Below are 24,364 nucleotides of genomic sequence, written 5' to 3'. Positions count from 1 at the left end.
CGGTTTTTTGATTTCGAGCGATCTTTTCCGGACTGGTGGCGTTTTTTGGCAATGATACCATAACGATAGATAGCATATATGCTAATGACATTATTAATACCCAACAAAATATTTGCCCTGAACTTTCTTAACTAACAGTGATAGTCAATCACTGCCATATTCGTAATAAGATAGCATAATACGTGGGATATTTTTGCCGACAGATTTTCTTCGCTTCTCGTAACTTGCTGCCAAGACTCTTGTAAACATCTAAGCGAGTGGCAATATTACCCCGCCAGCATTCCACATGCACAAAAAAAGCTGCCGACCACCACCAGACATATCTTTACTTTTGAAGTTGATTTTTCGACTATATTCTTATTCAATCCTTTGGACGAGAAATCTATACTGTCTGACTTCTACCGCTCAAAACAAAAGACTTGCCGGTCACGTGGTGACTGCGCACCCCTGTCAAACACCACTTGAAAGCTGAAGGCTGAAAGAACATTCGTCTGGACAAATAAGTCCAAGGTTCTATCTTTGTCAACGTCAACTGGCATTAAATGAAACTTGCTCGCACAAAGACTTTGTTGGCAATAAAAGATCGAAGTGTTGCCACGAGCCATGTGCTATCGAGGCTGGTCCTGCAAGGTTGAAGCCTACGCCCTCGAGAACAAAGAGATCGGTCACACAGTGGCAGTATTTTGAGCTTGCAGCTAGCAATAAAAATAACCGCTTACTGCACTGTGACCAATATATAGCCTGTTCTTGCGAGAACAGAAGAACATCGCTTTACATAAAGTAGCTCGAACAGCCAAGGTAGAGTGTTCTACATACCCTCAGAACAGAACCATTTTTTTTCTTTCCAACTTTGCGAAATGAACTCTCCAGCCAACAACTCGACATCTGATGCCAGCCCCAGCACTCTGTCTGAGGCTAGTACTCCAGGCAATGACGACCAAGCGAAATGTAACCTCTGTCAGGAGGTAATCTCGGACGAAGACCACCACTTCGACTGTTCTTACGGGCTCTACATTCCAGACGATATACCAGATATGACAATCTCTTTACCTACGAGCGAGGCTCCGCTAATAAACTCTGGAGAAAGATGCACTCGCCGCGGGACAATGGTTCCGCCTGATGCCAATGCTCCCCGCTCCAATCTACCAGATATTCCACAACTTCAATTTGAAAGCAACAATCCGGTCGATATCAGCGCCGCAGATTATCAATACAATAATACCTTTCTCCCAGATAGTAACAACCCCTTCAATTATTCTGGGTCATTCCCCTCATCAACAGCACTTCCAAATCTTCAACTTGAAAACAACAATCCAGTCCACATCAGTGAAGCCCCCAACCACCTCAATAGCACCTTCCTCTCAAATGGCAACAACTCCTTCGACGATCTCTATTCATTGCCACCATCAACAGCAATGCCAGATATTTCCAATCTTCAACTCAATAGTAACAATGCAATCGGAGCCGGCGTAAACAGGCATCAATCTCACGACACTACTTTCTCAAATGACTACAACCAATTCAATCATCCTTTCCAATTCCCCTCATCACCAGCACTACCAGATATCCAAAACCTCCAACTCGGAAGTCATAACCCAGTGGTGAGAAACAGCGAGAATAGTCGCCAAGTCTCCAATGACAACTTCTCAAATGGCAACGACAACTTCATAAATCCCAGTTGGCTCAACTTACCACAACAGCCCGGTACTCAGCTCCTCAAACCCCCCGCTGCTGCGTCTGGTAAGAACAAAGAGAGAAAAAATAAAGAATCATCACCCACCACACCCACACCCACACCCACCACAGAAGAGAGTCCATTCGAATCCGAACCCGAATTCAACTCCAACTCCAACTCCAACTCAGACTCAGACTCGGACTCTGATTCTGATTCAGACTCTTACTACCCCTCCGACACCCCCTCAATATTCTCCATCCCCAAAGCACCACCACCACCACCACCAGCACCCAAGCGTAAACCTCTCACCCCCACCCCCACACGCGGCGAATGGAAAATCCCCCAGAGAGAACGACGCATCAACCCGAACCTGCGCCGCCGCCCAAAAATAAACTGCCATATTTGCGGGAGGTCCTTCGCGTCCTTCGCGTCGAGATCTTCGTTCTTGGAGCATCGGAGGGTGCATTGTAGTAGAGGTGCTGCGCAGGCTCAGGCGAGATACGCATATCACCAGCGGGGACGCTTGCGCCGAGGGAGAGGGAGAGGGAGAGGGAGAGGGCGAGACTATGGGCGAGGGCGAGGGTTTCAGCAGAGAGGAAAAGAAAGAGGGAATTGTGGGTGTGGGAATGGGAGTGGGGGCCAGATCGGTGGGGAGGGCTCTGCTTCTTCACATCAGGGCATGTGTTGTCGTTCGGGCGATTATGATAGAGATGCTACAAGCGAGAGATATCAGTGCCAGCATGATATACAGATGGGTCATGAAGGCTGCGACGGCGGGGATGTCGCGTGTAGTGGGATGTGTGCAGGGGCGACCGGAGTAAGGAAGGAGGGACATGAACATGGAGAGTGTGTGCAGGTGAATGTGTATAAAAACACAGTCTCCTCTTCCTGTGTAGTTTCTTAATTAGGTAATACTTGCTTGGATTTCGAGAGAAGAAAGGATGTTCGGGTTGCAGTTTTAGATTTGGTACTTTGATAATGTTTGCCTTCTGACTCCAATATATTACATTGATGAATTATAATTTTAGCTCCTTGGCTTCCCACAACGACACCTTTGGTCAGATACCTGCTTCCTTACCCATCTAATACTTGTAAGGGTAAACAGGTGGATGAGCAGCATCAGGAATCTCCAGCTGGCCATGGTAGTAATTCTTGCTCTGCTGGCTAATCCACTGCTCCTTAATAGCTGGTAACGTGGTACGTCCCTCACGGCGCGAATGACAATCAGGAACTGGTTGCGGTGCCCAAGTCTTCGAATGGAAGATCCCGGGGTACGAAGCGTTGAAGTAGTAGTCCTTAAGTGGGACACCGTTCGCGTTCGGCGCGTACCAAGTACGAAGCTGGTCGCCAGTGGACTTCGCGACATTGGCGAAGACATTTGCACCGACGTCCCAGCGGCCGAGGGTGTAGAGGCCCCAGTTGGCTTCGACGGTGGAGATCTCGGAGTAGTGGTTGTAGTAGTTGGAGTCGGTGGTTCCGACCAGTTCTTTGGGGACGGAGTCGCCGAGGAGGATGGAGAAGACGCGGTTTTGGATGCTGTAGGTCTCGTTTTCGTCGAAGGTGATGAGGACGAGGGTGTTGTCCATGAAGCGCTTGTCTTCGAGGAGAGGGGTGAGGAAGGTCTTGAGCCATTCGCCGGCGACGGTGACGGAGGTGTCGTGACCGTCGGATGTCATGTTGGGGGTTATGAACATCCATTGAGGGAGTTGGTCATTCGCGAGGTCGGTAGCGAACATGGTTGTGTTCTTGATTTTGGCAGCGCGCTCTGGCTTTGTTACGACCGAGTTGAAGAGGATCTCGGGGCTGCACTTTATTAGTGATTGAGACTTAGGCGGTCGAAGGTAGGCTCACTTGTGCTTGCGGACGTAGTCGTTGGCCCCGTTCTTTTGGTTTACCCATCCGAAGCCTTCAAAGCCGGAGTAGGGCATGTCTTCTTGGTAGAGTCCCCAGCCTGTCCATGTTAGCTTTGATGATAGTCAATGAGGCAAGCGAAAGGACTCAATCCGGATTTAGCATTGATATTGCCAGATGTGGAAAAAAAAGTGCTCCGAGAAAGTACATGACAATAAAAATTGTGTAGAGCCATTGTGTACTTACTGATTCCTTTGTCCTCGAGCAGGTCAACGACAGAAGATACATTTTGAGGAACTGCAGTAAATGGGTCACCGTTCAAGCCAAAGTAGTCACTGGAAATTTCAGTCAGAAATCTTGCTGAAATCCAATGGCAGGAATACACACCCTCCCACAGCTGCCATGTAGTTTGGCTCAGAAGGATGCGTGACGGCATAGTTCTGGGTCAAAGTAATTCCTTTCTTGGCAAAGAATTGGAAGTTGGCTATCTTTGAGTCAGATGTAGACCTTAAACAATTTCCCGTCACTTCACGTACGATCACCAGCTGCCATATCATAATCGGTATTCTCAAACCAAATTGAGACATAACGATCAAATGACTTTCCCTTCACTTTACTGGTCGGGCTCAGCGTAAGAGCAGTGGCCTGAGCGGCATAGACATCGGATACATCCGTAGCAGTGGGAGAAGCTGGGGCTGGAGCAGCGAGAGCTACCGAGGCCAAAGAGGCAGCGGTGAAAGAGAAGGAGAAACGCATATTGAAGTCTTGGGAAAGCTTGACTTGACTTGGCGAGGCTGAAAAAGAAGAAGGGAAAGTTCGTGATGGGGGATCGCCAAGCTACTTGTACTTTACCCTGGTGCCGGTAAACTGGTACCTTGCCAGTAGGCAGGGGACCAGCATGGGCTTGTCCGAAAGAAGAAGCTGAAGTTCTATAAGAGAATGACAGCTCGGCTTGACTTGGCCACCCTAGCTGATGGAAATCATGAACTTAAAGGGAAGGGCCGGAAAGGCTGTAGAAAAGACGGAATCAGAGTAATGATCGTCATTTGATTTGTGGATGAAAGATGATATTCAACATTGTCCTGCTTCCAAGTGGGGTTGATAAAAAAGCACTTGCTCTTCTTGATCATTTGGCATCCCGCCCTACCCTTCTCTTTTCGCTCCTGGCCACACAACAGAGGCACGAGGTCATCGCCGTCCCCCCATTTTGCTGAGTCCCCCGCGCAACATGCCGTCTTCTGTTGTGGGTTCAGATACTAGGATTTGCTAGGCTGGCTACAAGACCGGATGACGGCTTCCACGCCTGATTAGCATCGTGCAACTGCTGATTGGCAACCGAATGCTTTGGTCCTGCATCTTCCCATAAGCGATGCCTGCAAATTGTGGCGACGTGAGAGGTAAAGGAGACAAGCTTCGCGTACTGCAGGCGGCGGCGTAAAGAAGCTTTTGCTCTCGAGCGGCAGAACTAGGTAACTGCAACTAGGAAGGTGGCAGCGACAGATCAAGCCGGACTGCCAAGGATGCGGTGCCCGTGGGGAAACAGAAATGTCTCATTGGTGGCTGTTCAAGCTACTACTGAAAGGTTCAGCATACGAAGCTTTTGGCGCAAGTGACATGTTGATCAGGGTCGTTAGTTAGTTCTGCGCGGCTGGATTTTAAGCAGAGCAAGTCGAGTAGATGCTTTTCATAGCGCCAGGAGTAAAAGAAAAGTTGCATTGATGTGAAGGTTGATCTTCGCGTAAATAATCCTTTCCAGAAGGCTTCTTGGCTTGAAAGTTCTATTTCGGCGTCGGTTGTGCCGAGTTGCGCAAGCTGGTCCGAACCTCTGAACATCTTCCAACGCCAGGCTCTCCTGACCTGGGTACACTTCTCGACAACAACAGCACCGTTCAAGCTCTGAGAGATACTTTCGGATTCTCTCTTTGCTCTGTCGTCATCTGAAAAGGGTCACTTGTTCCAAGACACTTTTCAGTCTGGTCGCGAACCCCTATTTAATAATGGGGTGCTGAATAGATCAACCTTCGCAACCATACGACTTGCCGTCGCCACTCCCCCTTTCTCCTCAATAATGAGTTCCTACAAAGACGAATCGTTTCCGCGCGAAAGCGACAGCCTCGACGAGGTTGAAATGCAGGAAAGGGAGAGCGACTCAAGGGGCGAGCAAGAGGACCGGCTACTTCCCTCCGAAGACATACAAGAAGCCGAGGAGCTGGAATACAAGGTGGAATGGCATCTGCGAACCGGATGGGCCATTGCTCTGTCGATTTTCGCAGCAGGATTGGCCTTGGTTGGCTTAGTCCTGTTCACGAAGCTCTTCATCGTGGGAGAGACGACGGCTATTGAAGATTTGGACGTGGAAGGGGAAGTGGTAGGAATTGGAGGCTTCCGAAGACCAGCCAGCGACTACATACTCGATCCATCTTGGAACATCAATGCAGCGCCCACAGTCAGGCGGTACAAATGGACGGTGTTGGACATTGTTGCGAATCCGGATGGGGTCTTCAGGCCAATGATTACTATCAACGGGAAATTCCCAGGTCCTATGATTGAGTGCAATGAAGGGGATACCATTATTGTGGACGTTGACAATAGGAGCGTCAATGCAACGTCAATCCATTTTCATGGAATATATCAGAATGGCACAAATCATATGGATGGAACCTCTGGTGTCACTCAGTGTCCCATTGCATCGAGACGGAAATTCCAGTACAAATTCACAGTCACTGGACAATCCGGCACTTACTACTATCATGGTCATCAGGCAATCCAAATATCTGATGGTCTCTACGGGCCACTTGTCATACACTCTCGGAACGAGAAAAAGTTACAGCACATTCCGTACGCAACTGACCGAGTTGTGATGCTACAAGACTACTATCATGATCTTAGCAGTGGACTATTGGTAACGAATCTCGAACCAGGCAATGAAGCTCCTCCGATACCCAATGGTGCCTTGATCAATGGCTTGAACAAGCGCGACTGCTCCCAACTGTCAGAGCGGTTGTGTGATAACTCAACAGCAACGGTTCCATCGTTCGACTTGGCTGCAAATGCGTACCATCGCTTGAGATTCATCAATGCCGGAGCTTTCGCTTGGTTCCAGGTCTCTATTGATGAGCATCAATTCGCCATAACCGAAGCCGACGGAACAGATATTGTCCCAACGTACGACAGCAGGATGATGATTGCACCAGCTCAGCGTTACAGTATGATCATCAATACCAACCAGACCGATACTGATTTATTTTGGTTGAGGGCAAGGATGGTGACACATTGTTGGTCCGAACCTGACCTTCCCGGACCTGGAGCGGATGAGGTGAAAGCTATCATCCAATACACAAAATCGAAGCAACCGCAAAAGGGATTACTTTCTCAGCCGACATCCAGGACCTGGACGCAGGGCATGGAGATGCAGTGTCGAGATATGAACACCACTTTGTACGAGCCAGCAGCTTTTGAGCCAGCACCATCAGTGGCAGATTATTCGTACTACATCAGAGCAAATTTGGAAATTGGAGATTGGTATGTGAACCATTTAGCTGAATCGGTCCTAAATTCTTCAAGCAGCATTTACTGACCATATGATTTACAGGAGATTACAGCGTGGGTTCTTCAATACGTCAACTTTCCGGGCCAATCTTCAGAATCCGACATTGCGCCGAACTGTCGAGGGATTATCCAGCCAGAATGAGACTTTCAGCTCCATGCGAAACATCGACGGAGTCAACGACAAATGCTACGACAAGAAGAACGATTTCACCATTCAGCATTCGGGCATCAAAGTGGTTGATATGATCATCCAGAACTTCGACGAAGGCAGTCACCCTATGCATCTCCATGGTCACAAATTCTGGGTTCTCGGTCAAGGACATGGCATGTTCCCCGGTTACGAAAGTCTCGGATTGAAGCCCGAAGGCAAGGGAACTCTCGAAAACCACGAGAATGCCTTGGATCGTATAATCCGCAGAGATGTCGCAACACCAGAAGGCTTTGGCTGGCTAGCTCTGAGATTCGTCACTGACAACCCAGGTGTATGGGCATTTCACTGCCACATGGCATGGCATTCAGAAGCTGGATTGATGATGCAATTCGTGAGCCGCGTCGACGAACTCGCAATCTGGCAGATTCCCGAAGAAAATCGTCAGCTGTGCGAAGCAAGCATTGAAGAGCTCGAGAAAGGTGCACCGCCCAAAGATGAGAAATGGTTTGGTTTCGGAATCGGCGGTTGAAAAATCGAGAATTTCCGAGAAGATATTTCGGGATGCCCGAATTTGGGAATTTTCAAGCGGACTATTTCAGATGATGAGAGTCCGGGTCCGCTTACTCGTATCGTTCGACCGATTGATCCGAGTGCATGGAAAACTCCCATGCTTCTGTCAACGGACACAAAACGCGGAACGGAGCCGAGGGGCGAAGCGAAGGTAAGCTTTGGCCCAAGGCAACTGCTTCATTTGTTTGATCCGAGGAGCGAACCACACACATGTGGCGAATGCAGTCGCAATCGCTAAGGTGTGTATGGTGGCTTTTCTACAAAGTCAGTCATGTGATGGATGGGGAAGGGAGAACTTGCCTCCGGTTGTGGCTTGGGGTTGGACATGAGGCGCCTGTCTATCTATTCCTCCGAGTGAGCATCGTGCATACAGGGGATGTGTAGAAGTTAAACTTCATTGCCACAAGGGTGCATAGGCTATTGTTGTGCAGCAGAGCCTTGGGGGATAGCCAAAGTCAGCCACTCAATGCAGAGAGACATTTTTTGGTGGTGGCGATATGTTTCAGTATGGATGGATAGGTAGCAATGTAGTTCGGGCAGATGGACACATGGAATATGTATTACTTAATCCAGATTAATACATAGAGGTTAGATATCTTGAAATATGTACAGAATTTTTAATGGAACCTTGAAAGTTGAGAAAGTCGTTCCTGGGGCCTGGGGTTGGTGATTTGTAACAAACGTTCTTGGCGGCATGTTTTAGTTGATCGCTGGGGAGCCAGGCCAGGTATGGCAGACAGGGCTAGGCAATCTGGTAGCCTCGCATGGACTTCTTGTTCTCGCTAGACTGCTGGGGAGAGTAGTGATATAAGTTTGGTTTGGGTTAGGATGTGAATTAAGGAAGGGAAATGGTGGGTTTGGGAGGAGGGTCTTTCTTGTTACTGCTTATTGGAGCATAGGCTCAATGTCACACAGTAATTTACCTACCTATGATACTGTATTTGAAAATGAATGGATTGAATGGCAGCTTCCACACCAGCAAGAAGAAGTGTAGGTAACCAAATCAAGAGTATACAGGGGAATACCCCGGAGGACAAGATAAGCTACACCCGTGGTTTGATACTGCATGCCAGGTGCTAGGTACCAGGTCAAAGTCAAGAAGAGAAAAGCTTACATTAAATGTACAGTACGTACAATTGCACAACTTCTACGTACAGTACCATCCTTAACAAACAGCTATTTTCAAGCCAAGACAAAGATGAATCACCACTCAGAAAGTCCAGAGTTAACCCAAGTTTTGTTTTAGAAGTTCGGCGAAGTCTCCATAATGATGTCGGAGATACCGGAATTATCTCCATGGCCCAAGAACTTCTCTCTCCAAAATGATGCTGTTTGGAACGCATTATTCTCTCATTAATCTAATCACCTCCAAGCCTCCAAGACTCACTCCCACGCTCTGAGTCATTCTGCAGCTGACACACACACCCTACACCAAGCTGGCGTTCCCGTCTTTGTCAGCACGCAGATTTCCTTAAGGTTGCGTTGGTGGGAGTGAGATTGGAGAGTCGATCGAGATCAGGCTTTCCTCCAAGCTCGAACGAAAGGAAAGACGCGCATTACTGCTGCAGCCTCCACGCCGACTCGACATCACTACTTGCTCACTCACTCACTCACCGTCGCAGCCCGCTTTCTCTTCAATTCCACTGTCGCGCGGGATATTCGATTTGATATCGGTGGCAAAAACCCCCCTACGACGTAGAGACGACATCGTGCATTATTGGCAAGCTGTTGCTTCAACTTTCCATCCATCAATCCCGCATCCCCTGTCCTGTCCATCTGGCAAGCTTTCCGAAGAAATCGGATTTCTAATTCAGAGACCGACCATCCTAAGACTTGTGCGTTGCTTTTCGGCTTTGTCCAGAAGGCTGCGCTGCACCCTATCTAGCCTGGGCCTGGGGCACTCACTGACTGGCATTGGGGCATGGATGATCTGCCCGCCCTCTTGCCCCTCACTGACTGGCCAATAACATCCCCCACTTCAGCCTTGCGCCGCTAGGCAGGTAGCTCCAGTTCCCAATTCACACTTCATCCGCCGTCCCAAGGACGACGATTGCATCAACTCTCTCCAAATAGAACCGTCCCAGGTTTGATGAGTGATCATTCAGAACGCCTCGCAGTATTTCCAATATCGACGGTATCCGGAATCTTCTGTGCAGACTGCGCCCAGTCCAGCTTCAATCAACACCATCCATCCGGTCTTTGTTCGTTCCGCCCCGCGGTATTTGAGGGACATTGTCGAGATCCCGGTGTCCGACGACACTGCCCATCGTGGAGATAGCTTGGGAAAGCCATTCTTTTGGTTGTGGAACGCGAGAGTAAACTGCCCAATTCTGTAAGTTACATGCCCCAATGCGGATAGTGACAGGATGAGAGGGGAGTTGCCGCATGAACACGAACTGACCGTATTCAGATCAATTGATCGGCCGAGCGACGAACGACCAGGCCGTGGAGCATCGCGGGCATACGCTCTTACACCGACCGCCGAGTATTATTTTTTCCCCTCGTCAATATCCTCCTCCTCATCGTCTTCCTCGACCTGTGACGGGTCACACCCTCTGCCAGACGCAGACCCTCTCGCATTCGACCGAGAGACCAGTGGCGCACCATCCCCTTCCTGATCAGACGTCACCCTCTCTCCTTCTCGGTTTCTGCAGCTCAGCCCAGGCCTGCAGCAGGCAACCAGGATACAATTGAATTGGTCTGCATCGAGGGCCATCCAATCTTCTGCACGATCCATTCTAGAACTGGAAGCTATCGTCGAATTGGTGCTTCGGCGATACTGCCCAACGTGGTGTCGGTGTGAGAGCGAGCGAGCGAGGAAGCAAGCAAGTCTCACTCTCATTGTGCCGACCTAGAGCTATCTGAGTAATCAGATACTTAGCAGGCAGCTTGATCTGCAACGGGGAAAGGATTTGGAACCACCCCCAAGGTCCATCGAGAGTCCGTCTGTGGGGGACGTCGACCCACCGGTGTAGAAAAACCCCTTTCGTGGACAAGGTCCCCTAAGATTGCGGTCTGTTTCATTGGCACTCCTTGAAGGGGCGAAAGAAGGGTTCGGGGGACGAACAGGCAGGCTATATACGACATCTCTAGGCATTTCTAGTAGCTGCTGAGTGGACATAAGGCTGCTAGTCATCTGCATATTGGACCCTATCTCCACCAGTGAATTCTAAACCCTAAGGGTAGGGCTGTTTGATCGAGACAGCACCCTGCCTAAGCCTCTAGCCGTGTGCGGGAGGATATTCCAGGACGAGTGGCTTCGCCCCTCTACGCTGTCTACTATTGGCTACGTGGAGATCACACCGTTGTCAGATTCATTGGAACAGTGGTGAAAGTAGCGATAAAGGACATAGCTATCCCTCAGCCAGACGCCCCACTCCTGGCGCTCGCTGAAAAGATACATTCCTTGAGTAGTTGAGGTCATTCTTACCTCCTTACAACTACTATTCGTGCTTTTCAATCCGTTCCTTTAGCAATCATTTATCATCATGACACCCACGCCCCCTTCTACCACCTCCTCCAGCGCTGGAGGTCACTCTCCCGACGCCCAATACCGGGTTGTACGGAAGAGAAACAGAGTGCCCCTGTCATGCGGGCCGTGTAGGCATAGGAAGTCAGTGTTCTTCTCATTCTAGAGATCCTCGTTTCCATTTTCCCCGGTCACTGGGACTCTATAGGTCGCTTTCAGGACTGACAAAACTGCAGGTTGAAATGTAACCGGTCGCACCCATGCGAGAACTGCGTGAGGAGAGGTGACGCCTCCTCGTGCTCGTATGCAGCGCCGGGAACTCGCAAGAAGAACCAAAGTCAAGGAGCAACCAGCCCTGATGATATGCAAAACCGTATTGACCGTTTAGAAGGCCTAGTCCTGTCTCTGATGACGAATGGAGCCCAGTCTGCTGGGCCGACAGCGGCTGCTGCCGCCATCTCCCGCTCCCAGAGCGACAGTGCGGCTTCCTCTTTTCCAACCGAACTGGATCGCGACGACGACGACATGATCAAGGAAGAGGACGAGGGTGATGATAGTGATGTTGATGGCGTTACTAACTCTCTCGGTGTGCTGAAGGTTGATGCTGACAAAGGGAAATCTCTGTACTTTGGGGACTCTCATTGGCATTTGGTTCTTGCAGATGTGAGTATTTCATCATATCCTGTATATTTTGGTCCATTCCATCTGTTTTGCCCCTATTCGCCTTTACCGAGGAGATGGGATTACTCATAGTTTTGTTGCTTCGTATCTGCGGTCACGGCTTCAGCCGAAGTTCGAAGGTGCAGGTCGCACAAGACTTTTGCGGAATTGTTGAAACTGCTCTATTCTCCATCAAACTGGATGCGTTTTCTTGGCACATTGCTTTACAGCGCATGATTTGCCTCGAAACATATACTGACATGCCTGCCAGATTGCCGAAGTTAAGAATTACTTTACGTCTCACAAGAAGGAAATGGAAAGCAATTACGAGCGAATCAAACAATCAAAACCGAGTACTGCCCGAGACGGACCGGCCTTTCTATTCAGCGCCCATACCGAAGCTTCGGACTCGGATCTACGAGCAGAAGTTCCACCCAAGTCAGCAGTCGATAAGCTCGTGACTCGGTACTTCAATTCATACGATCCTGCTGTTCATATTCTACATTCACCTACCTTCCATAAACAACTGCAAAGCCATTGGCAGGATCCTTCGAAAACTTCTATAGTATGGCTGGGTCTCTTATATTCGATTCTGTGTCTTGCGATGCAATCCTATCACAAGATTGGGGATGAGCCATTAGAGTGGAAAGGTGAGAGCCTGATGATATCTTGGGCGTGGAATAAAATGCTAACATGACGAAGGACGTACACTCGAAATGGCTGCAGAATATCGATTGCGAACAGTTCAATGCCTTGTCAACTCGGACTACACCGTTTCATCAATATACACAATCGAGACACTCGTACTTTATGTACATGGTGAGTACAACAGTCGATGGGATGCTGAGGTTGGAATCTGGGTCATCATTGGCATGATTGTGCGGCTTGCGATGAGAATGGGTTACCATCGAGACCCGAGCAAGTTTTCGGGTGTCACACCTTTCCAGGGAGAGATGAGACGCCGGGCATGGAGCTTTGTTCGTCAGATCGATACTATGTTCTCATTCCAACTGGCGCTCCCTAGTATTATTCGAAGCACAGACTGCGACGCAGCTCTACCCAGAAACATATTTGAGGACGAGTTTGGTCCTGACTCAAAGATACTTCCTCCTGCAAGACCTATGTCGGAACCTACGCCGATATCCTACATGATTACCAAAGCTCAAATATCCTACGAGTTTGGCGAGATTCAGGAAGAGCTGAACTCAGTCAGTGGAAAACATGTCAGCTACGAAGATATCTTGAAGCGGGACAACTGCTTGCGAGACTTGAAGAAGAACATGGCTGCCCATCTGCAACTGCGACCAATTGAGGAGTGTACGCATGATCCTGCAACACTGCTCATGCAGCGCTTCAACCTAGACATCTTCTGGCAAAAAACAATGTGTGTTCTTCATCGGAAATACATTGCTCGAGCCAGGCAGAATCCTAGATATGCTCATTCCAGGCGAGCCTGTGTCGATTCATCAATGGAGATATTACGGCACCAAGCACAGCTGCACAAAGAATCGCAACCTGGTGGTCGGATGCGCACGATGAAGTGGTTCATTTCATCGCTTACCAAACACGACTTCCTTCTCGCAGCGATGATCGTTTGCCTGGATCTCAACTACGACTTCATCTCTGAATCATTACCCGAACCACCGCCAAACTACGATCCCTACTTCTGGTCTCCCACTCAGCGCTCGGATATGCTTGCTGCCCTCGAGACTTCTCAGAGTATCTGGAAAGAGTCTGCCGAGACATCAATGGAAGCCTACAAGGCTTCTGGAATCCTCGGTATAATCCTCGAGAAACTCAGAATGACAGAGAAGAAGGATAGACCTACAACCTCCGAAGTCTTCGCACAGATCGACGAGGACAGTCTAAGACCTGAACACTCTGCTGCCATGACGCTGGGTATGCTTTCAGGAGGCTTGACGCCAAATTCAGCAGCTATGTTTAATGCTATGGCTCAGAGTCCTGGTGGTACGAGGTACTCCGGCATGGATACTAACATGGGCGACTCATCGAACAGCACTGGTATGACGCCGAATTATGGGATGGATACCTCCAATCCTTTCGGCAACATCAACAGTGTCAACTCACCCTTCTCCGTCTTTGGAAACACGGGGTCAGGTATCGGCATGATGGACGTGCCGGGGAACTTGGACTGGGTACGTACACTTTGTCTTGGCTTGAGATGTTCCGGGCCGTAGATTCGGAACTGCAGCTAATGGTTTGACAGGATGCATGGGACTCTTACATCCAGAACGGCAGCACCATCGACCCGTCCTTCCAATTCTACCCCACCAACCTTGACCAGCCACTTAACCCCGACATGCAGCAACAGAACCAGGGCGGTGATACCTCCGGTTACGGCAGCAATATTTTCATGGGTGCTAATACGCCTGGTAGGTGATGCGTGCAGGGATTGCGGTAGGCGATGGGAGAGATAGAGAGATGTGCTGTGGTTAAGATCTTGGCTGCAGTGCCTTTGTGAGCTCTCTAGTGGTCTGTGAGTTGTAGGCGATTGAAGGCCATTGGGTCGACGGGATACATATCGACGAATCGTATCTCGTCGATTCTGGGACATGTTTGGGACTCAGGTCATCGGATGCGAGAATAAAGAGGAGATTCTAAGATATATACCATGGGTGACTTGGTTTAGCTTGATTTGATTCAATCTAGCTTTGATATATAGGTAGGCTGTTTGCATTCGCTTGAGATGTATATGGCTTGTCAGGGATGATGGAATTCAAAGAAATGCAAAGCAAAGCAGGCGGGCGGACAGACAGATTCATTGTTTGGTTGGGAACGCACTGGAATGGAATGCAGTGGTCTAGGATGGGACGGGACAGGAAAATTACCAAGGGCAAAAACTCTCCACATCTTTTATTTATAAGTACAATACCAGATAAATTACTCGAAAAGGAAAACTCATCTAATTTCAATTCATTTTTAATCGAATGCGTGCTCGTGACTTTGCAATTCGTAGTTCCTCTGATTCCCTACTTCCATTCCTTCCCATACACCAACACACACATCAGCCCATCTGCTAGGTAATCTAATCTTTATCTTCTCTTTTTAACCGGTACTTGCCATGCTAAAATACCAGGAAAAGCCATGTTTGAGGCGTAGTGAGGCGTAGTGGGCGTAGAAAAGGGGGGGTTGAGTGGCGGGGTTGAGGGTAAGATTAAGGGGAGGGTGAGGGTGAGGGTGAGGGAGACAAATGGACGGACGGATTGGGGATATCTCATTTTCCTGATGGGGGAACTCGTATTTGTTACCTATTGTCGGGAGGCTTATCTACTCTTGGCTTGTGTGTGTGGGAGAACTGGAACTGTGGCTTATGTTTGTGTGCCTGTGTGTGAGTTGGTGGGTGGGTTTGTGGGATATGGCTTTATTTTTGCCTCTGTAGTGGACTTGTGGGATGTGATTGCATATTGGGCTTGATTCTTGAGCCTTGAATTGGCTTTGGTGTGTAGGGGTGTGTGTGTATGCATGAGCAGGTATTAATGGGTGGAATGAGTGGTTGTGGCTTGACTTCGGGTACCAGTTGAGGGGTACCAAACCACACATGCCTACCTGAATGGAATTTTGCATTTTGATATGGGATGGATGCATACAGGCATGTAAGCGAAGTGCTTGATCGAAGCAGCTGCATGTATCTGCATCTGGGGCTGCGTGTGCAGGTGGTCCGGACTGGTTTCGGGGCAGAATTGAAGCGAGAGGGATGGGAGAAGACTTGAATGGAGGCTTATTGGATATTCCTCGTAGATTACTACATGATTGGTGGGATAGTACGTATGGGATGAGATGAGATAGGTTAAGTTGGGCTGGGATGAGAGGAGGAGGGAGGCTAAGCTTGTCTTGCCAAGGTACCAGAAGGAAAGTCTACATATGCATATGCAGAGGCAAGCGAGTTTGTGATTGCTATATCAGCCTTTTTTATTTCCCTCCCGGCTTCGTTCTCATTCCTGCAAGGTGGAGATTATGGGATTGGTCGGACGGAGGCTGTTTACAGCCCAAAAAGTCACCGAAGGAAGGATAGCGAAGTGGCTTTTGAGCTAAAACTGGTATTCTACTCTATTTCTATTGCATGTAATTAGTGTGGCTTTTGGTAGCCAGTAGAGGTCGTGCGGTGTTGGTGCGGGATACGTAGGGGTTTGTGAAGCGGTGATGGAGGGATTGCCAAGGCGGGGTTTGAGTTCGGTGTTGGTTGTTTACTAGGATACCGAACGATAAGCGAGGATGGAAAACAAAACATGAGATTGTCAAGCGAGCGAGATACGTCGATGAGGTTGTACGCTAGAATTGGAAGGAGAGAGCTGTAGGGAAGTCATTCAAACAACGTCATTTACAGGTGAGGGAAAGAATGCATGTTGGCCAAGACCTTGAGTCCGAGTCTGGGAAGTGCCAAGAGAAGTTGACGAGTGCTGCAGGATGTTTGGTGTTGGCATATTTAAGGGTCCGATTTGTTTTCTTTGGCTTTCAAACCATCGACCAATTTCAGAGCGGGCATTCCCGATTTACGAGGACGTCCCATTGATAGATCGGAGGCTTCTCTGCGCATACGGGTGCTTGAAGAGACGTTTTCGGGTAAGTCGCCTTTCCCACTTTGCCTACCTCGCCAGACTTCAGGGATCCGATCGCCTTGTTGAATACAAAATTAGAAATTTCACGTACTGAAGCATTTATTAGCAAGTTTTTGAATAGGATATAGAATTTCCCAGCTGGACGGATCAGTCTCCTGGTTTACCAGATGGTAGTCGCTGCAAATATTAGCTTATGTGGTGGAACAGTAGCAAGTGACAACACCCAATAAATGCTAAACGAAAACATCCATACTTGAGGTATGTATATCTAGTTCATCCTATGACACTAAATTTCAAATATCTACGTTAATCGCTTACCCCCTCAGAGGAGCTGCCACCTGAGTCCACGGCCCGAAAACCTTCATCTTCGAATCCCGCACATAATCCCTCCCCTGCGACTCCCTCATCCTCTCCACAGTAGCCTCTACAATCAACCCCTCCGCAAAGTATCACCCCCCAACCTCTTCATATACACATCCCACAAGCCCGGTAAGAACCTCACGTCCTGCACACAATACTCCAGTATCTTTCTGCTCAGCGGCAGCGGCCTCTCGTCAAACACCTCGTAGCGTCCCCCTTTCTCAGGCGCAAACATCAGCGCCCCTTTATCCTTCACTGCTTCCCAGCTTTTCTTTCTCAGCTGGAGTCAGTTGAGCGTGTGTCTTGATACAGCGGGCTAGACCTCTGACGGTGCGTTTGTGATCGAGACCGTCGGTGCGGGAGCCGAGCTCGAGGAGTTGGAGGTCGATTATGCCGGCGAGGGAGATTTGGAAGTGGGAGTAAAGAGCGTCGGAGTCGTTGCGGACATCGAAGAAGACTTTTGAGATGGATGCATCTTCGAGGATTAACTTGAATGTTGTGTCAGGATGTGTTGGTGATGCTGTGGTAAATGCGAGGGTGCCGAGGGTTGTGATGTCGATGAGATATGTTGAGTTGTTTGGGAAGAGGAAGAGTGTGAGGAGGGAGATTGTACCGTACCGAGAAAGTTTGGAGCCTTCTAGGTCTATGTATAGAGATGGAATTGAAGAGCCCTCGTTGGTGAGGTCGAAAGTGGTGAGTGTGAGGAGGAAAATTTCCAGGGGATGGTAGGGAATCAACAAATACAGTATTTGAGCTAGATGACGGCATGTTTCGGACAGTCTCGCAAGCCAGCTATCAACATACCGTCAACAGTTTTGTCATAGTCCAGAAACGATAGGTATGTTGATGGGCAGCCGGAAAATCGCAGGGCAATTTTAAAATGGCTGGGAGAGGGGCTGGGAACCTCATCACGACGAATGTCTTTGTACGATGGTGGAATATTGATGCCACAGTTTGATCTCAGTTCGAACAATTTAATCTGAAAGATGTGAGTAATGACGATGCAATGTTTATAACATATCTCGTATCCTAAAAAAGCCGAACTGCGGTCATACAGTCTCAACATGCGCGTTGCCGTCCAGGTCCGCGAGATGAAGCGGCAATAGAATGGTCGACGCTGAGACCATGAGACCATTCCCACAAGGATAAATGAGTGCAGGGTAGTATAAAGGAGTGCAAACTGGAGTATATAAATCTCAGGAGCCATTGGAAGAAGAAATAAGAGGCAAATGTCTCGAGCAAACATTACTGGAGCTCTCGCACCAAGTAAGTTTGATCCTAAAATGACGTGCCAAGATTTTGACAATGACATTGAGCAGTTACGCGGGAAGTAGATGGTTTGCACATATCAGCTTAATCAGGCCCAATAGGATTCGCGTCCAAAGACCTTCAGAAGCCAACCTCGAAAGTTGATATTACTAATATAGTACAACTTAAAATCTGAACTCCTACGCCTAATGCGGAGGGCTTTTTTGGGTCTCGCATATTCTCATGACTGCGAGACGGTGGCTGAGAACCGTGCAAATAGTATCTACAAGAAACATGAGGAATCTCCCAGAAAACGCCGCTACGAAAAGAGTACAGTGTACAAGGTGGTTGTACAGAAAAAATTCGTGCGTCCTCGTAAAGATAGGTCAGGAGCCAAGTAATGGAGGCGAATAATGTCAAGACGACGTGTGATGGCAAAACTCCATCACGCAAGGTACTGTATAGAAATGAAAGGAAAAAACAACTGTTTTTGATAAATTCCCCAACCTAGCTCCATCTACTGGTACCTAACTTGGCGGGCAGGAGGCGGCGGAGGTGCAGGATGACGAGGATCGTACTCTTCCTCATAAAACGTAGGCTCTGCAGCTCGAGGTGCAGGTGCACGACTCTCATACACCGGTTGGCGGGCATAGACGTCGTCTTCATAGGTGGCATAAATCGGCTCTGGTTCCCGGCGGACAGGTCTTCGGATCATATAATCGCCTGCTGGATCAGAAACACGGACATACTCGAAAGCTTCGGCATATTGAGGCTCGCGTGGTCGAGGCTCATCTGCGTAGACACGGTAGTACTCCTGGCGAGGGGCCCGTTTGAGTTCGCGTTCGTCGACACCTTGTAGTGGGGTACGTGAGCGGTAGATGGGCTCTTGGCGTAAGGAGTGAGCAGGATGAGGACCAGGGCTCAATTCTCGATAATGGCCCGCATGTGTGCCCACCTTCACGTATACTGGCGACCTCGAACGTGCGCGGTCGTTTTCGAGTCTGACACTCTCATACCTAGCATATCTGCTGGGTGTTCGATAATTTCCCTGGCTGTCTTGTCTCTCATCTCGGTAGACAACATTATTCAACTTGTACCGGCGATCAACTAATTCAGGTGATCTGTCTCTTGGCCCGCCTTGCTCGGAAACAGAACCAACGTATCTCTCCTCGTATGCATATGCTTGTGTTGGTCGTGACACAGGGAGACGATCATGAATGATGTATCCATGGGGAGGCGTATCGTCAAGTTCAGGGTTGACAGGACGCCTGGTACTTACAAAGCTTCGATCGTCTCCCTCATACTCTGCGCGCGGCCGGTGTTGGGATTCAACTGGTACCCGGTACATTCTTGCGTCACTATCATGCTCGCTTGCCTTTGTGACTGAAACCTCGGATAACGTCTCGCCTGGGCGGAAGTTGTCCAGAAAGCGTTGAGCTGCGTTGCTCGCTTCGTCAAGAGGGAGAAGTGAGGGAGCTGGAGCCTTTAGTTCCTGTTCAGCCTGCACCTCGCCATCTTCGGATCCAGCGTCAGCAAGGTCCTCTTTGGCCGAATGTTGATCTCTTGCTTGCTGGGCTTGTTGTGAGATTTGCGCCACAACCTCATAGATTCGACTTTGTTGGGCGGTAGCTTCGTCAATGGACCGTGGGCGATCTCGCGCCTCACTCTCATACATGACCACTGGTGGCTGTGCATGTCCGTTCAGGTGGTAGGATCTTGAATTGGCAGTTCTGTGCTGACTTTCGGAATGTACAGTCTCTGTATTGTTATACGCAGGTACAGGATTGCGTCGGACTCGGTACTCGAAATTTGCAGGCATTTCTTGGTACTGGATGCGTCGACCGGATAGTTGCTGCTCCTCACGCACAACGACATGGCCATACTCGGCAGCCGGGATCATTCGAGAAGGAGATGTCCGCCTGTCAGAGTATAATCGCTCAGGCCGACCATTGTACGGCTCTTCGGGAGCTCGGTCTTCATAACGCTCGTCATATTGGTAACCTGGTAGAACGTCTTGGGCACCACTTTGCTTTCTAGGACGTCGATCCCTTCGAGTGGACTTGGGAAGCGGTCGAGGATCTACTGGTAGATCACTCGGGCGCCTTGGGTCATATTCCTCGCTGTCGAAAGTGGCACTTGTGGAATCCAAAGGCTTTTCATTGTCCATAACAGCATAGTACTTGTCATGATTGTCCTGAGACGGCGCAAGCTTTGGATGGTCAAATTGAGGAGTATATGGTCCATACTGCTGATGTGCCTCATGATGGAAGCCACTGGAAGAGGATTGAGGAGCCGGAATAATTTCAGGGACTGCTTCCGTGAAGAGTGTGAGCTTCTGATCATCCATGCCTGGTGCGTTGACGACTGCCGCTAGTTTAGCCATGTCTGGTAGATCAACCATATCTCTGGTCCAATCAAGAGGTGAGCTGTAATTCTGGGAGAGACCAAGATCATGAGTCGTATGGAAGTGATTCACGAGTTGAGGAAAAGAATAATGCTTTTTTTGCGGACCTGACAGGGATCCAGCCATACCCAACGTGCATGCTTTGCACAACAATCCGTTGACATTGCGGACTGGTCGCATATCTTTATTGCTAGACAAGCCTTCAACCATCATCGAAAGCGGAGGGTCTTCCTGGTAATTTTCCCGGAAGCGCTTTAAGACATGATAGATGATGGTATACACCTTAAGACTTCCTGGGACCTCTTTGATGCTTCCAATGGAATTCCATATGTCACGAGCGTTCCGTGCAAGATCCTGGAGTTGTGCGATGTACTGCTCGGTCTTCTGAGGTGGAGGAAGATTGCTAGGAGGAAATGACGGAGCTTGGTTGTATACTGATCCATACTGTGTTGATGGGTGGTAAGAAGCTTGCTGTGCGGACATCTCCGAGGCTGGTGGGGGATATTGCTGTCCTTGATTCGCATAAACATCTTGAGGGGGCTGATACGGTGGTCCTGATGCTCCATACCCAGTCTGGGGATAATCTTGAGGAGTATCATTGTACCCGGCGATCGTGGGCGCATGCGGTGCAACAGAGTATTGTTGAGGTTGAAAGCCCTGAGACGGATCCTGATATGGCTGAGGTGGTGGGGCATATGGTCCATTTTGAGGGCCTGAATATTGATCACCAAATTGTGGATGGCCATAGTACGGTCCTGGACTCTCTTGGTAGACATGTGGATTTGGGCCCGGAATAGGTGTAGAGACTGGAACAGGGTACCCACCATATCCATAATTCTGCTGTGTAGTAGGGCCACTATTCGAGTAAGGAACAGTGGTGCTTTGTGCAGCGGGGTAGTATGGCTTGACAGTATTGTCAGGATCCGGATTGAAAGGAGGGTATTCAGGCCATTCAGACTTCCAATGGACAACAACACTTCCAACACTGAGGGCACTGGTATGCTTGGCTGCGAAGTGTTGGATAACACCTTCAAAGCCATAATACTTGTTGGCATACTCGCAGGCACTGCAAAGAAAAAGTTCCTTACGGTATGGCTCTGTGTATGGTTTGATCTTGGTGTCAAATACCCATTTCATATTTTCCAATATGAGCTTCCGTGTGAAAGGGCCATTTGGTGGATCGAGTTCTGGTTCTCTTCCAGTTGCACGGATCGCAGCTTCGTCCTTGGCAACCTCTGCATAGAACCTCTTCCGGACATAAATTAAAACTTCTGCAGCGAAAAGGGGGCTTGTCTCGTAGGATACTTTGTCACCTCCATTCCAGCCATCACGGAGAATCTCATCGGCATAACCACCAATCCGGGCTCGCAAGGGGGCCTGCATGTCATCCCATTCTCGCTCAGCAAGGTCCTTAGAGACCGATCTAGATTGCACATCCTGGAAACGCCGTTCATCAAAACGCTCTTGAACCACTCGGGTCTGAGCGAGTCGATCATTCTCGCGCTGCTCGGCGTCATCCCTTTGGGATATTAGTCTCGGCTTCAATACTTCCCAGGAACTATCAACCAAGGGTTGGATAATTTGGATTGCAGCTTGAAAAGATGGCATATGTGCCAGTACCCCCGCTGTAATGGGAGGGTCGAGCAACAGACATCGTCTTTCGATTTCGGCTCTGCGTGCTGCTTTCAGTTCAGCCACTTCTTCTTTGGTTCTCTCGTGCTTAGTTGGAAGTAGAGGACGGGGAGCATATTGCGCAAACCCATTTTGTGCCGGTGAATCGAAACGAGGAGGTGGATTTGTTGCTAAATCTCGAGGATCAGTAAAGTCGCTTCTAGGAATAACATGCCGATCCAGCCGAAAACGTGTTAACTCACCAAATCCATTTTGAGTGGGAACCGGTGGCTGAGATGGTTGATTAGATGCAAAAAGAGGGTTATTGCCTGGATGAGGTGGGAGAGTGCCGTTTGTGGGTCTCGTCAAAGTCGAAGTAGGCGGTGCAGAGACAGTATTTGTAGGTTTCGGAGTCTGTTTCCCTAAGGCAAGCATTCGTGCAACTCCACCGCTTGACTCCCATTTTTCCCATCGAGTTGCATCATTTCTTCGTTCTCTTCCTCGACCTTCCAAGCCCTTGAGCCACTCCTCCGCTGTAGCGGTTCCCATCGCTTTGACGTCTTCAAATTCTTTCTTGATTTCTTCCACCTGGAAGTTGTAAAAGTGCTTGGTTATCTGTAAGGATGACGGATGCTGCCCAGTTTGAAGGGCAGCCGAGGAGAGTACGTGGAGCTCATTGGTAAGAAATATGAATGGTAAAGCTGCCATCAAAGGCGACGGAATCGTAGATGAGAGGAGGAGATCAATTTCCTAGAATCGATTAGCTGCACTCAATAGTTGTATTATCCCCAAAAAAAGGTCTTACTTTTATCGAGTACTTCAAAAGGCAAGGACCACAAGTACGAATGCCAAATGCCCACACTGGAACAACTCCTTTTTCTCCTGGGCCAGGATGCCATTGGTCTACAACCAAGTTCGGTTGCCTGGCTTTTCCACAGAATTGGCACAGCGAACCGCAGGCCATCCTCCACATTTCCAATTCTGACTTGCCTAACAGAGGAGTTGGCAGGCCATGTATGTTTATGAATTGCCTAGAACAACGCCATATATTGTCTGGAGACAATAGCCATAAAGCGGATTTGGATAATGGTACCAAAGGTGGATACGGGACAGGATCAAGGTACATATTGAAAGTTCTGTTGACTCGCATCAAGCGGCACAGACTGATGGCAGGGCAGAAAGTGAATATATGGTGCCATATCTCAGCCGGTAAAAGAGACTTGTCCTTGCGCAATTTTCCTTCTATCCAATGGTTCTGTACCGCGTCATCTGGCTTAAGACGTTTCCGTACCTCGTCAATCATCCCATTTCTGGGTTGTTTGTTTGAATGGCCAGAGGATTCAGAGAACTTTCGCTTTTTAGAGGTATTCTCAGCATGGTCCGGTGTCGCAACTGCTGGATCTGGATTCACCACTATTATGGATCGCAGGCGGTCATTATCTTCCTCGTCATCTGTCTCGGCAGACATCGAGATGTCCGAATCGGAATCGGATTCATCATTATCGATTGTGCTAGCCATCTCTGTCGGATCCTGTGTCTCGCTCATGGTCGGAAGGGCCTGCATAGGGGAGTCAGCAGAAGTCGAGTCTGCCGATGAGGAGTCCGAGCTATCCTGGGATGCATCACTGGTTGATGAATCCATGTTGCGGTCTCCAAAGACTTCGGATGATATCTTCGTATTGTTTGTAGAGGGTCAGTGGGCACTGAGCGCCTCGGCCCGTAAGGAAAATTATACAATGAAACGAAAAAGCAAGGCGAGGCAATTGTAGAAAGAACTGTGGCAGAATACAGCAGATCAATTGCGATGATATGTGTGATGATTAGACAGGCAGAGCAGCCTCGAGGAGCTGTAGAAAGAAAGGATACTGCGTCATGTCCATGCGAAAATACATGTGCAGCTACCGACAGGTAGTGCGCGCGACCGCAGAAGTACTGAGAGCAAGCAGAGACAATGGACAATCCGCTGCTGCTGCTGCCACCCTAGAATGGAGAAGACGACGAGATGGGAGAGAGAGAGAAAATGTGTCGAGTACAGAAGAGAAGGCGAACTCACGGGGCTTATGTAGACCTCGCTCACGCGTGTCTAGGAAGAAGGGCAAAGGAAAGGATAGGGCGGGCATGCGCGTGAATGGGAATGTCAAAGTGAGGCGAAAAGAGATCATTGGCTCTCAGCAGTTGGATTCCGTGTGGAGGATTAGCTTTGATGCCTCGCAAAGCCTCAGGATAAGGTTACAGCCGC

General features: G+C 49.1%; 6 protein-coding genes across 7 annotated transcripts; 3 read left to right on the top strand and 3 right to left on the bottom strand.

The window, feature by feature from the left end:
• Positions 1–857: 857 nt before the first annotated feature.
• Positions 858–2,146, top strand: ONS95_010576 (uncharacterized protein; the record flags this gene model as incomplete). Its single annotated transcript, XM_058504186.1, has 2 exons — positions 858–1,971; positions 2,022–2,146. 2 exons carry the CDS (start codon positions 858–860, stop codon positions 2,144–2,146), a joined length of 1,239 nt encoding a protein of 412 aa, XP_058360899.1.
• A 611-nt stretch (positions 2,147–2,757) lies between these two features.
• ONS95_010575 (uncharacterized protein) lies at positions 2,758–4,282 on the bottom strand (the record flags this gene model as incomplete). The annotated part of the gene is made up of 5 exons (XM_058504185.1): positions 2,758–3,478; positions 3,527–3,626; positions 3,773–3,861; positions 3,914–4,010; positions 4,063–4,282. The coding sequence occupies 5 exons, from the start codon at positions 4,280–4,282 to the stop codon at positions 2,758–2,760; spliced, it is 1,227 nt and encodes a 408-aa protein (XP_058360898.1).
• Positions 4,283–5,594: 1,312 nt separating this feature from the next.
• ONS95_010574 (uncharacterized protein) lies at positions 5,595–7,755 on the top strand (the record flags this gene model as incomplete). The annotated part of the gene is made up of 2 exons (XM_058504184.1): positions 5,595–7,048; positions 7,119–7,755. 2 exons carry the CDS (start codon positions 5,595–5,597, stop codon positions 7,753–7,755), a joined length of 2,091 nt encoding a protein of 696 aa, XP_058360897.1.
• Positions 7,756–8,406: 651 nt separating this feature from the next.
• On the top strand, positions 8,407–14,849 carry ONS95_010573 (uncharacterized protein). 2 transcript variants are annotated; one of them, XM_058504183.1, is made up of 5 exons: positions 8,407–10,128; positions 10,207–11,409; positions 11,502–11,928; positions 12,197–12,575; positions 12,628–14,849. In XM_058504183.1, exons 2-5 carry the CDS (start codon positions 11,285–11,287, stop codon positions 14,121–14,123), a joined length of 2,427 nt encoding a protein of 808 aa, XP_058360896.1. In that variant the 5' UTR covers positions 8,407–10,128; positions 10,207–11,284; the 3' UTR covers positions 14,124–14,849. The 2 variants fall into 2 exon arrangements, with proteins under 2 accessions (XP_058360896.1, XP_058360895.1); XM_058504182.1 differs by having other exon boundaries at positions 8,407–11,409; positions 12,628–14,081; positions 14,153–14,849.
• A 2,258-nt stretch (positions 14,850–17,107) lies between these two features.
• On the bottom strand, positions 17,108–17,989 carry ONS95_010572 (uncharacterized protein; the record flags this gene model as incomplete). Its single annotated transcript, XM_058504181.1, has 3 exons — positions 17,108–17,616; positions 17,667–17,841; positions 17,918–17,989. 3 exons carry the CDS (start codon positions 17,987–17,989, stop codon positions 17,108–17,110), a joined length of 756 nt encoding a protein of 251 aa, XP_058360894.1.
• Positions 17,990–18,627: 638 nt separating this feature from the next.
• On the bottom strand, positions 18,628–23,671 carry ONS95_010571 (uncharacterized protein; the record flags this gene model as incomplete). Its single annotated transcript, XM_058504180.1, has 3 exons — positions 18,628–22,316; positions 22,389–22,875; positions 22,931–23,671. 3 exons carry the CDS (start codon positions 23,669–23,671, stop codon positions 18,628–18,630), a joined length of 4,917 nt encoding a protein of 1,638 aa, XP_058360893.1.
• Positions 23,672–24,364: the final 693 nt, after the last annotated feature.

The sequence above is a fragment of the Cadophora gregata genome (genome assembly GCF_030347475.1).
Source record: "Cadophora gregata isolate MNR1 chromosome Unknown scaffold_4, whole genome shotgun sequence".
NCBI lineage: Eukaryota > Fungi > Ascomycota > Leotiomycetes > Helotiales > Ploettnerulaceae > Cadophora > Cadophora gregata.
The sequence above is the reverse complement of the archived record's forward strand: the minus strand, read 5'-3'. Positions and strand labels throughout refer to the sequence as shown.

Excerpts from the sequence above, each read along its gene's own strand:
- ONS95_010573 (XM_058504182.1), top strand. The coding sequence starts at position 11,285 with ATGACACCCACGCCCCCTTCTACCACCTCCTCCAGCGCTGGAGGTCAC. Across the intron at positions 11,410-11,501 it reads GGGCCGTGTAGGCATAGGAA|GTTGAAATGTAACCGGTCGC; the intron begins GTCAGTGTTCTT and ends ACAAAACTGCAG. Across the intron at positions 12,576-12,627 it reads TGAGCCATTAGAGTGGAAAG|GACGTACACTCGAAATGGCT; the intron begins GTGAGAGCCTGA and ends AACATGACGAAG.